This window comes from Trachurus japonicus, chromosome 24, assembly GCF_045865225.1.
Source record: "Trachurus japonicus isolate A0001 chromosome 24, Traja_1.0".
Taxonomy (NCBI): Eukaryota; Metazoa; Chordata; class Actinopteri; order Carangiformes; family Carangidae; genus Trachurus; species Trachurus japonicus.
Genome location: NC_140930.1, coordinates 4,525,517 through 4,538,006, shown reverse-complemented (window position 1 = coordinate 4,538,006; position 12,490 = coordinate 4,525,517). Strand labels below are relative to the sequence as shown.

General features: G+C 41.2%; 1 protein-coding gene across 1 annotated transcript in view; it reads left to right on the top strand.

The window, feature by feature from the left end:
• Positions 1–8,960: 8,960 nt before the first annotated feature.
• LOC146961184 (uncharacterized) overlaps positions 8,961–12,490 on the top strand; it is a 67,695-nt gene continuing 64,165 nt past the window's right edge. The window contains exons 1-2 of the mRNA XM_085770858.1: positions 8,961–9,340; positions 11,220–11,444. Of these exons, the coding sequence (XP_085626984.1) occupies positions 9,277–9,340; positions 11,220–11,444 (289 nt within the window). The 5' untranslated portion in view covers positions 8,961–9,276. The remainder of the gene's footprint in view (positions 9,341–11,219; positions 11,445–12,490) is intronic.

Below are 12,490 nucleotides of genomic sequence, written 5' to 3'. Positions count from 1 at the left end.
TTTAAATATAAATACAGTATTTTCCCAGAAAAATACTTAGCAGCTGAATGATTAAAGGTTTTTAGACCAAACACTTTTTAATGATGTGAGTAGAGGTGGTTTGTGCTCAAGGCAAGGTGGCCCAAATTCATTATAAAACAATATACAGGCGCTAAGATGCTTGAATTGTGTTAAATGCCAGATTTTGACTCATCGTCCTCTATTATGATGCATATTATCTTCCCCGTCATCAGAGTATATCATGATAGTGTAAATTTGTGAATAATGCAAAGTAAATTAACCACATGTCCCATTGCAATTATGTTATTTTTAAATTTACAGTTACAATTGGGGGGTCTAAGTCGTGGATATTGACTAGTTGTCCAGAACTCATATGAATGTAATAAATAGCTCTACTGTAACATCTAACCATGCCAGTGCAATAAAAAGTACCAATATTTCCCTCTGAAAACATGGTGAAGTTTTAAAGTAAAGCAACTCCCCACCTCCACTGAGAATGACTCAGTGACAGTTGGGACAGTGCGGCTGGAGTTAGGCTCGGTACACAGAGTGAGTTTTGCAGCCCCGGCTGCGTAAACAGGCCTTTTGGTGCTGTGTTTACCCTCTCTACAGAATTCATTATCGTCTGACTGTCGCTGCGTCGGGTTAATGCAGCCAGCGTTTCCTCTCCTGATTTCTCCAAGTGTGCAGATAAGACCTGAGAGCTGCAGCCCATTGGCATCACCTTCAAATGTAAGTATTCACTGTAGAACCAAATTATCAGAGGTATGGATGATAAACCAAAATATTTGTCTGTGTTCTATGGTAAAAAACATAATTCTGTCATCTATTTGACTATTCCAGTGTTTGAATGAGGTAAATTATTAGATTATTTTCCATATTGAATTTGCAGTTTTTTTTCTGTGCAATTTACAAATTTACAAAAATATTTGCATAATGATTCTATCTCTCAGATGATTTCTGCTGTTCACATTTTTTCCTTTTTGCTCTGTGCAGCTTTATATTGCATAGTTGCATCTACAGACAATTTCTTCATACTGATCTTTAACAATTCCAGTAATTTCTAACCATTTCATACAGCCTCCTTACTCTTGTTTCATCTTTTCAAGATTGATTCAGCTATTTCTTCAATTAATTCAGCATTGTTTCAACAATTTATTCAGCTTATTCAGCTTACAGCTTTCAGCATTCACCCGTATTTCCTTCAGGAAATGCATTCTCTAGTTATTAGATTATTTTCCATATTGAATTTGCAGATTAATATAAATATTTGCAGAATGATTTTCTATCTCTCAGATGTTTTCTGCTGTTCACATTTTTTCCTTTCTGCTCTGTGCAGCTTGATCTTGCATAGTTGTGAATTCATTCCACGCTCAAGTGTTTCCTGTGCAACAGGCAGCCTTGGTTTGTTGTTCCCTGTGATCGTCTCTATTGTTGTCGTATCACTCGGATAATTTGACATGTATGACACATACCTGCATTGTATCACAGGAGAATGCCCATCTCAGTGGAGCAAACGTAAGCAGCTGCTGTAACAGCTGAGCCCATTGATGTTCTGGGGTTCTGTAAAAAAAAAAAAACCCTGAGGCTTTGTAGCTGTGGGCTTTGTAAACCTGGGGATTGACTTATGTGAAGTCTTTGAAATGTGGTCGCTAGAGGAATAAGCACAGTTCTCATTCTCTTTCAAGGTCATGGAGCCTGAAAAGGACAAAAGAATTTGTCAGAAAACTTCACCTTCACCATGTTGAGGAAAAGGTAGGACGGAGTTGGAGTTTTGGATTTTGTTGGTGCAGAGTTTGACAACAGAAAATCCCAAGGATACTGACTCACGCAGCGCGAGGACAGCAGGACTCGGGATGATGCCATCTGATGCAACAGACAGCGCAGTCACCAAGGAGCACCACGCTGGCTAACAAGGCCCAGTTCCTCCCTCTGCGAAACAGCCTCACTTCTCCATGTCATGGATTCCACAAGATGTTGTAAACTCGCCTTTGAGACTCTGTGACTGCATCACATCATTTCTGCAGATTTGCTGTTGCTCTCCGGCTTTACCACGTCCCGAAGGTGAGATTAAACATGTGTGTAGGCGTTCATGATGACTACACTGCAAAAACCCTAAATCTTTCCAAGAATATTTGTCTTATTTCTTGTCAAAATGTCTCATTTCTAGTCAAAACTAATCTCTTTCCACTTAAAATAAGACTCATCACCTAAAAAATAACTTGTTTTGAGATCATTTTCACTTGTTTCAAACAAATTTTCACTTGAAATAAGTAGAAAATTCTGCCAGTAAAAGCAGGGTTTTTGTGCTTGTAATAAGAAAGAAAAACTTGCCCCACTATCACATTATTTCTAGTGAAAATCTGCTTGAAAGAAGTAAAAAGTGTCTAAAAACAAGCTACTTTTTAGGTGATGAGTCTTATTTTAAGTAGAATGAGATTTGTTTTGACTAGAAATGAGACATTTTGACAAGAAATAAGACAAATATTCTTGGAAAGATTTTGAGTTTTTGCAGTGTAAAAGCTTGTCCACACGAATATGAGTTTAAGTGAATCCGCATATGTTTTTCAGCGTTTCATCCAGATGGAATTGGTGTTTTTTTTTTGGGAGGGACTGTATTTTTTGGAGGGTGGGAATCTCAAAACCCCCAGCGTTTTCGTGTAGACACCTAAAACGGATGTTGTGGACGTAACATTACAACAACAACAATGGCAGATTACTGTCGGGTCCCTCGGACACTGAAACACGCCTGTTAAATCCTCAACAATCGTTATATTTGCACTGACACGACTCCCTGTCGACTTACAGTGTTTGGAGTTTGAATTCGGCGGCCAAGGTTTTCTCCTTCTTCTCTGTTGCCAAACAAGCTCCACACAGGCCTGGCACGTGTACCGCAGCGTTTTGAGTCATTTTCAGTGGATCCGTGTGAACGACACAGATATTTTCTGAAACGGTGCCGTGTTTACAGAAAACTTTTTCAAAACGAACAAGACAAAGATCGTTTTGGGCAAAGCTCCACTTCTGTGTGGACAAGGACTGAGTCAGAGCTGCTCCTCTGTGTTAAGTTGTTACATTTTGCAGGTTAGTTGTCTGATTCTTTACAGCTGAGGTTTTCTCCAAGAACAAAAAGCTCAACAGTATAAAGTTTAAAAAGTACTCAGAGAGCAGTTGTGTCCATAAGGGCAACACAAAGGCTCCTTTTTTTCTATTTATTATTTTAATAATACAGACTGTTTGAGACACTACATGGTTTTTTTCAACTTACAAAAAAGTTTTTTGCGAACCATTGCCCATTACATTAGTTTTTTATAGAATGTTTAAGTGTCTTTTCAAGTGTGCAATGAAATTTCAAGCTCAATGGTTTTTGCATTCATCCAGCATTTACTGCATATTTAATATTGCTCTACAATAAAAAGTGAGAACAAGGTTAATGCACACAGGAAAAATGATAATGCACAAAACTTTTTCCAGTAACTTTTTGAGACTGATAAAAAGAAAACAGGAACAAAAACACTTCACATCAATGCACAGAGGCTGGAACCGTGTTGAAGTGTTGTTGCCATATCTCAGTCTGAGATTTGCTTTCCCACTGTGGCCTCATGCGTTTGTACAAATGGTGTTTTGAAAAGATTTGGATCAAAACCTCAACAAAATAGGTTTTGATGTGATATTTTATCAGCCACAGTCTTAAGTCCCTTCACAGTGTTGCTCCCTGATCCAGGTCTGTATATGCTGCATATCACATTTTCACAGGTATCTGGGGACAATGGTGGGGGGCATTTTGGAGCAGTAGTTCAATTCATGTTTTGAATTTATTCTACTTTTCAGATCATTTCATACAGTAGTTAACACCATCTCCCTGTATGTCTGCACACACTCGGACACTAGCAAGAAAAGGGAAAGTTGCTCATTGCAGTGCTGGTAAGTAATCCTGATCTGATATATCTCTTAGTCACCCGTTTAATAGTGTTTGGTAACGGACCAAACTTTCGGCTTGGTCAGACTCTACTAATGCCACTATCCAGCCGGCTGAGTTCCTGTATGGTTGGTGTTGTATAGAGTCGATTCCTCTCTGCGGCGTGTTCTCTGTCAGTTTGTAATTTTCTGGCTTGGCTTCGGTTTTTCGGAGCTCATCATCTCTGACTGCTGTAATTCTTGGCTGTCGGACAGATTTTTCTCCCCGGTTCATTTTTGCAAGTAAAGATGTTGTGCGATGATATGAACTCATTTTCGTGGATTTCTTCCACGGTAGCAAAACAGTGTAGAAGAAACTCCTGCAGGTTAAACCGGGGCTGCTTGCACACATGCACTGACTGCAGCCCTGAGAGTTTTGTAGACATAACTACAGAGGAGCTGTAGCTGTATGTGTGTGAATGCAAATGTCTGAATCAGTGGAGCTGGACATCAAATGGTCTTCACGCTGGTATAAAGTCGTTGCCTGGAGAAGTCACGGTGATGAAGCTGGTGTGTTGACGATGTTTGTATCATTCCCCCAGCTGACTCGACACTCCAACACCCAACTTCTGGTGCAGTCAATGTTTATATCTTTCCTTACCTCCACCGTCTTGAATCAGTCTACCTCTCATTGACCTTTGCTGGCGGCCCACGGTGAAGGATGACTTTGACCATCGACAGCTTTCACTGTGACTTTTTGGTCTGGACCCATCGACATGAACTCCGTCATTTACACTTCTCTACCTTCTCTGCAATTACCTGCACACAAGTTAATCTCAGGCCAGACTGTTCTCATCCTGGATGGTGGAACAAGCTACCGAGTGCTATTAAAGCAGGGATATTCATCTCTACAAGCATCTCTTAAAGGCTCATCTTCTCCGAAAGCAGCTGCTACCTCCTCTTACACTTTAACACACTTAACTACCGCCGCCGTCGTTACCTGATCTCTTCTAACATTTTGTCGCCTTATTGCTTAGATTTAGCAATTAGTACTTTCACCAAGGTCTCCCTGAAGCTTTAGTCTGGTCCATCACTGTAACTCCCTCAGATAAAAGCAGCTGTCAAATGGGTGAATATATGAGATACAATCTCTGAAAAAGACAGGGGGAGAATGGAGCACTGTAAATTGTTATTTTGGGCTTGAGTAGCCAATTTACTGAAGGAGAGCACTCATCTGTCTTGTCTTTCAACTTTGATATCAAAACAGCATGTCTTGTTCAGCTATCTCAAAAATCCCTGCTGCTCCATATTGCTCCACTGCTTGGAAAGCAGGCTGTCTGTCCCTCAAGGACTGTGGTGTGATAGCTTTGTTTTTGTGCCGTGATTGGCTGTTTGCATGTTGGCAGGTGTAATACAAGACAGCCAGTATGTTGTGTGAGTTGTGTCCTGTTTCTCATTGAGGCAAAGTCTTTTGTCCTGGTTGAATATTGCTCGTCATCCAAAGCACTACAGCCCGGGTCTCGTTCCACCGTAATGGAATCTAAATTTGACAGCAACGTTTTGAAACAGGTTTTGTCTTAAGGAGCTCTGACTTGATTATTCTGCAAATACACATAATAAATTGAACTTGATCCACAGCAGGTACAGATCGGAAACAATTTGTCTCGTAACCTGTGTTGTTGCCGGAGGAGACGGCTGCAGGGGAGTCTGGAGGATTATTTTTAGCGGTGAAAGGTTAAAGAGAGAGGCTTGACAGACTAAATTAACTGGATTATCTGTCATTCCCGTCTGGATTTCATCATAGTAGGATTCGCTGGGAGGTAAGCCATCTGAGTCATTTCACCTATCAACAGGGTTACCTAAGTACTGTGAAACAAATAGGCATTAAGTCCTCATTCAAACGTGGAACATATTAGAGGAATTTTACACTATTTGGAAGATTAGAAAGGAAATAAATGCGGCAGGGTTGAGAAAACGTTACAGGTTTTATCTCCCCCAATAGCCGCTGAGACTGGGATTTACCCAAATCTGTATCTGTACGTTCCCAGCAGGTCTCACAGGGGACATCCATGTGAATACTAAATTATTGAACCCGTTTTATTACATTGCCTGCAACCTCTGAGAGATTTGTGCTTATCTTTTTCCCTTTCATTTCCGTTTTGTCAGATTCCTTTGTGACTGTGATGTTGAATATCATCGCTGAATTTTCTACCATTTAATCAAATGTCAAAGTCTTGTAGTCCGAGCCCAGAGAGGGCACTTTTAAATGCTTCCTTAAATATAGAACAATGACAGTCAAGGCTGGATGTAAGTCTGCACCAGCAGCTCCCTCAGAGCTTCATTAGATCAAACAGCTGAGGGAGAGAGTGAGGCAGTGCTATCAATAAAAATAATGATCTTAATGTACCAAAAAAGTACCTCAAAACACAGTACTACAAGGCACCAGAAAAGTCCTACACATGTACCACCTATTGTACCACAAATAACCTCAAAGAGCTGCAAGAGAACACAAGAATGCTGACTGATGATATGAGGAGAATTTAGAAATTAGTTAAATTTTCCAATTGACTATAAACAGCAGGGACAACAACTTACCATAAAGTGTAGTAAAAAGAAACATTACCTGCTGCTTGGCCCACAAACACAGATACTACTACTGATTACTATGACTAATATCAATACAATTATCAGTACAAATGTCACAACAACTATTACTGCCATTGTTACTACTCCTGCAATTACTATTAGTGCTGCAGCTGCAAGCCACTAATGCAATGTGACTGCTACAACTACCAATGAGGCTTCTATAATACTGCATAATTGCTTGCATAACTGTTACTGCTACTATTACTACTTAATATTTCCACAACTGCTGCTGCTGCTGCAAGTTTGAACAATAACACTGCTGTGTCAGTCTACCTCTGACACAATATACTTGCGTTGACCACCACTAGTTCTGTTAATGGTATTATAACTTGTACGGCTGCATCTGTCACTGCTAATCCTACTACTGTTAATACTGCTACTACAACTGCTGCTGTTTAGTGATACAGCCACCCACAGTGAGTTCTGCTAATTCTACTGCTGCTACTTCTAATCCTACTATAGTTAGTAATAAAGCACTATGGACATTACAATAATTACTACCCAATGCACTGCTGCTGATACTAGTTATGGGACCACCACAATGAGTTATGTTAATAGTATTACAACTTCTACAACTACTCTGCTTCCACTAATCCTCCTACCACTACTAATCCTACTTCTGCTACTATAACTCTTACATCTACTACTACTAGAACAACTTCTCCTGCTGCTGCTGCTGCTGCTGCTGGCAGGAGTAAAACAAACAGAACAGAGTTGGCCAGTCAAACCACCAATGGATTAGAGATTAAAAGCAATTTCTAATCTTCTTTTCTTAGGCCCTTCAGATATGGCCAAACTTGGGTGATGTCTGAGCTTCAGCTTGACCTACAATAAGTTGATACCTTCAACTTTCCCCCGCATCGTCTCATTAAAACGGTTAGATTAGGTTTGTCATCACTTCAGAAACACTGAGTGGGCAAAAAAAAGAAAAGATAAAAAAAAAAGACACAGCATAACTGCAATGACACTGAAGTGACTGCTGCTTTCCCAGTGGGGAAAACCACCAGGGGAGGCACCCAGTGGTCCGTCCTTCTGTGAGGACAGTAAATCCATCTTGAAATCCTCAAAGAGACACAATGCTTAGTGGCACAATGGCCTCTCACCCCATCGCCCCCTCCCAACCAAACCCAACCCACCAGCTTTACTCCGCATTTCATCACCATCCTCTGGGAGTGGGTGTGGGTGTTCACCTGTAGAATGAAAGATACTGTATGATCTGTGCAGTATGTGGGTTAAATTCAAGTACAGTTTGATGAGTCCACAATGTTAATATTAATTTTACATGATAGGAAAGTGTAGTGTTAACAGACGAGCAGTAAACAGACCTTCAGGCTGTGTTTAAAAAAAAAAACAAATCAGGAACTGCATGTAATTAAAGGCAGTTCAAGGTGAAACAAGATCAGCCCCAGTGCAACAATTAGAGCTGAAGCTATTAGCTCATTAATTAATTACAAGAACGCTAACGAGCAACACTTTTGGTAAGTAATCTTCTCTTTAATGAAAATTTAAATCCAGTTCACATTTGACAATTCACTATTTATTTCTTTGCCCCCAATAATGATAAACTCAGATTTTGAATTACACAAAACAGAGATTTATACGATTTGCAGTATAATGCAGTTCAAATGCAGTTAAATTTGATGCATCTGAATTACAGTTAAAGGTTTCTTTACCTCTGTAACAAACATTGGTCTGAGGTTCCCACTGGGACTGGAAGCCCCTGAGTCGGTTTAAGCTCTTGGACTCATGGGATTGGTAACAAAATCATGTATGTTCAACAGAGGATTTAAGTATTCATGTGTTACTGACAGACAGACATTATACATATATTTTATACATTGTAAGACTTTTAAAAACAATGGAAATCGTAATGCCGGAAAGGAAGAGACAGATTAATAAAAAAAAAGAACATAAAACTGAAATAAACTGCATGGATACGAGAGAATAAAAAAGTCAGCAGGGACATAAAAATAAGTGAAGTTGAAGGCTTTGACAGGCTGGTCGCTCTCAGTCTGGGCAGACATGTTTTTGCTTCCAGGTTGACAGGCCCAGAAAGGACTGTTGGACCGGTGCTGGGGGGAAGATGTTGCTTCACTGGATCAGTAAGAGTTTACAGGAGCTGTCAGCGCTGCAGAATAATGTCAGTTTCATAGGTTCCAGTGGAGAGTCGGGTCCAATCCTCCCTGTTGCTGCTCTCTGGGCCTGCTAAGACTAAAAAAAACAAAAAACACTGGGGGAAACACCGGTGTTGGTGGGCCAGGAGGGGGTGTGCTGAACAAACTGGTCACCGCGGTTGACAGATGCCCCCAGAAAGCCACTAACAGGATGACGCCAGTGCTGCAAGCGCCGCGGGGTAAAGACGGATTATGTCTGAGCAGTAGATAAACAGATTATTCCCGAAACGGTGCCTACTTTTTTAACCTCGTCACTCTTGCCACACTTACAGCTCCAACCATTCCCCCTTAAGAGAAAGAGCAGGTTCGCAGGTTTCACCGCTCCATCAGATGCAAATCCCGGAGTTCAGTCGGAAAGGGTTTCATCAGCAGCTCGGGAGAACCCTGAAGGATCTGCCGCCTCCATGCCATTTGAACTCAGACACCCTGCAACCAAACTGCAGCCTGCACCCATGAGCTCCACCTGAGCTGGAGGACGTTACCCCCTCCTTCCCACCTCCCCTCACCCTGCAGGATTTAACTTTGACATTCACATTATTTCGGGAGAACTTTTTTCTCCACAATGGTTTGGAAATTTGGACTTGTGCTGCTGTTTGTCCTCGCTCCACAGGCTGCAAGAATTAAAGGTAAGCCTTGTTTTGTTCGCAAAGCCACAATCCCTTTGAGCCCTGGCACTTCAATTGCTTTACAACTGAAAGAGAAGTCACATCACTGTGTGCTCTTATTGTTTCCAGAAAGAGTAAAGTTTGCACTTGTGAATAGAAAAGAGCAGTCAGATATGGGGATTTTAAGAGTAAGACTATCTATACACGGACTTAACTTGTTCACATTGTGAAGCAAAGCCTATTACGATTGCATAAGCACTTGGCTGTGAAATCATTAAGGTGTTGGACGCTGTCACTGCTTCACCTGAGGATCCACAGAGGCTGTTTTTTCTTAAACAGAGAGACAAGAGTGAGTTGTCTCGTCTGTGTACTGTGAAATCAGTATTCACAACGGGACACAAATATGTGCAAACACGTCCACAATGCAAATGAAAATGGAAAGGGGATAATAACACAGTTTGGTAGGCTTATTGCCAGCTTGTTGACAGCTTGACAATTTGAATTACAGTTTTCTCCAGACTTAGTCGTAGGGGGGAAAAATGCAAACAAAAGAGAGCAGGGTTATGTGTATAACACAATCTGAATGATCTTAGCTGAATAATGACGAATAAAACAGGAGATGTCGCCTCTGGTGCTCGATGCGAAAACACCCGAGGTTCACCTACACTTCAAAACATTTCATATATAATGGGTATTTATTCGAAACGCAGTGACAAGCTACATCACAACCTCCTCTTTACTTAATGCCGCCCTAAATATATATATATCTACCGGATTCATTGCTTGATCAAAAGCATATACATCCAGTGTGCTGTTGTTTGGTGGATGCTTTCATTCCAAGCACTCTTGAAGAACAGTGAGTGCTTTTATTTTTAGTACGAGTGGGCATAAGGAGGGAGAGTGAACCCCTGGACCCTGGCATGCAGATATAACGCTAAACTCGACTCGTTCCACTCAGCTCATGGACAGAAATACCACAAATCAGACAGAACCCGAAGGCAGCGAGCAGATTTATAAACAGTTGTCTGTTTTCAACTTATTTTACTACTACTTTAACGTCCCCGTCTGTCTAAAGGTCATCGAATTTCAGTCTGGAGGAACAATCAGCTCTGACCAAACTCTAAACAAGGTCGACCTGCAATGACAGCAGCTCAGAGAATGATCAAAGTAGGTTTCTATTAATAAAAAACCACAAAGGAAAGGAAGAGAGAGAACTCTAAATGAGCTTGTTATGAACCAGAGACTCCCAAACTCCAATGAGAAAGATCAAACAGCGTCGTTGGGCTGAAATGAGCAATTCAGGTTGTTTGAGATACAGTTTTTTGACATAAAAAACAGGAAGAGATCAGTGTTTATTTTGGTGTGTTGATAAAAACAAAGGAAGCATAAGTGGTATTTCCATTCCTGTCAATTTTCATCATGAATCATTATGGAAAATGTTTTTTTACAGTTTTCCAAGGTGACGTCTTTGGGCCTTGTTTTGTCCCACGTCGGCTGAAAAGAAAGACAAAATGTTCCCGCACTGAAGCAACTCAAACAAGCCGGCATGTGCTTGGAAAATTACTCAAATGTTTAACAGTCGCTACTTCATATGAGGGTAATTGACTAATAAATTAACTGACTAATTGCTGCAGCTTTGCATATAAATACACAAGGCCCATTTCGTCCAGAATATGTCTTGTCAGCGTGAGTCATGAGGCAGTTTGCTGCTTGCTGCCACTTCAGCAGCAGCGATGCCAAGTCATTCTCCAAAAATCCTGTTGGATTGAAAGTGTCTTGTTGCCCATTTCTGTTCCACTTCACTGTTTTCTAATGTTTCCTAAACCTTGTGATATTGGCTGTATCGTCCAGGGATTTGGATCTGGTCTGACCCGACATGTTTTTGTTTTTCCCGGTCCAGACAGCGGCGTTGGGCTGGACTTGGGGTCGAACACGCAACAGGCCGTTGCCCCCGGGCGTTTGACGGAGCTGCTGAAGACGTCGACGCGCGCCAAAGGGTCAGGGTCTGAAGTCGGCCGACGTCGTTCCAGGCGGTCGGTGTTTCTCCACTCCGGAGTGAGGATCTGCCCTCAGGAGACCGTTGAAGAGGTGCTGGCCAGCCACCAGGCCTACTACCAGCTCAGAGGTACAACACACCTACGTTTGATCATCAGACTTTTAAAATCTGATCAAACTTGATCGTCTTGTTGTGACGGTCCGAAGGTTGAATAACGCGGCGATGACGTAGGTTCTGCATCAAACCTTCCAACTGTTGCAGCCAAACTGTTTATAACAGGAGAGACATTATAGAGTCACTGTGTTTCTGTCATTCTTGACACTGTCATTTTACGTAATCACAACAGTAGTAGTTTTATCGAGCACAATCAGCACAAGATGTTGTTTTCCAGCCTCAGTGTTTAGTATATTGATAAAACCATGGAGCTGGAGCTGTCCGTGGTGCTGAAGTCACAGACAGATCAACAGAAACTCTTCATTTGATATTAAACTGTGTCCAAAGAAAATAGATACATAGTAGCAACTGTTTTTAGACTTTGTTGTCGAAATCCTGATGATAAAGTTGGAACATTGTTGGTATCACAGTCGTCAGGTGAGACCATGTTAGAAACATTTCTTGGTGGTGCATTTAAAGACATCCTGTACTTAAATTTGTTTTGATAAGCTTTGTTGTTGCAGAAAAGAGTGTCTATGAAAAGAACAATTTGAATTACAGGCAGAAGTTTGGACAAATGAGGAATGTGCAGCTTTTTAAAGTTATTACACTGCAACAACCTGCAGAAAAGTCTGTTAGAGAAATTCTATGTAAGAAATTAAAGGTCAAGTCGAAACATTCTCTACATGATTTGGCATTTTCGACATAACAGGATGAGTGAGGGTGAGTGGGTCAGTTAGTTGGACTTCAGAAAACAGTATAACAGGACTTTAAAAGTATTTCCACACAGTTTGCAGCAAGATGAGGAATATATTTGGAGCCTCACCTGCAACCGAACGCCTCCTCCTCCTCCCTGTTGTTTTTGGTTTTATTCAGTGCAGAGAGAAAAACTTCAGGAGGAGTCAGAGGTTTGTTGTGCGACGGGTCCCTGAGGCTCAGGATTTGTACGTTTTAATGTGCTTTGTGGACCGTTGTTGCATCTCCCACCCCCTTTAGTTTTCCATCATCTCCTCACTGCAGCC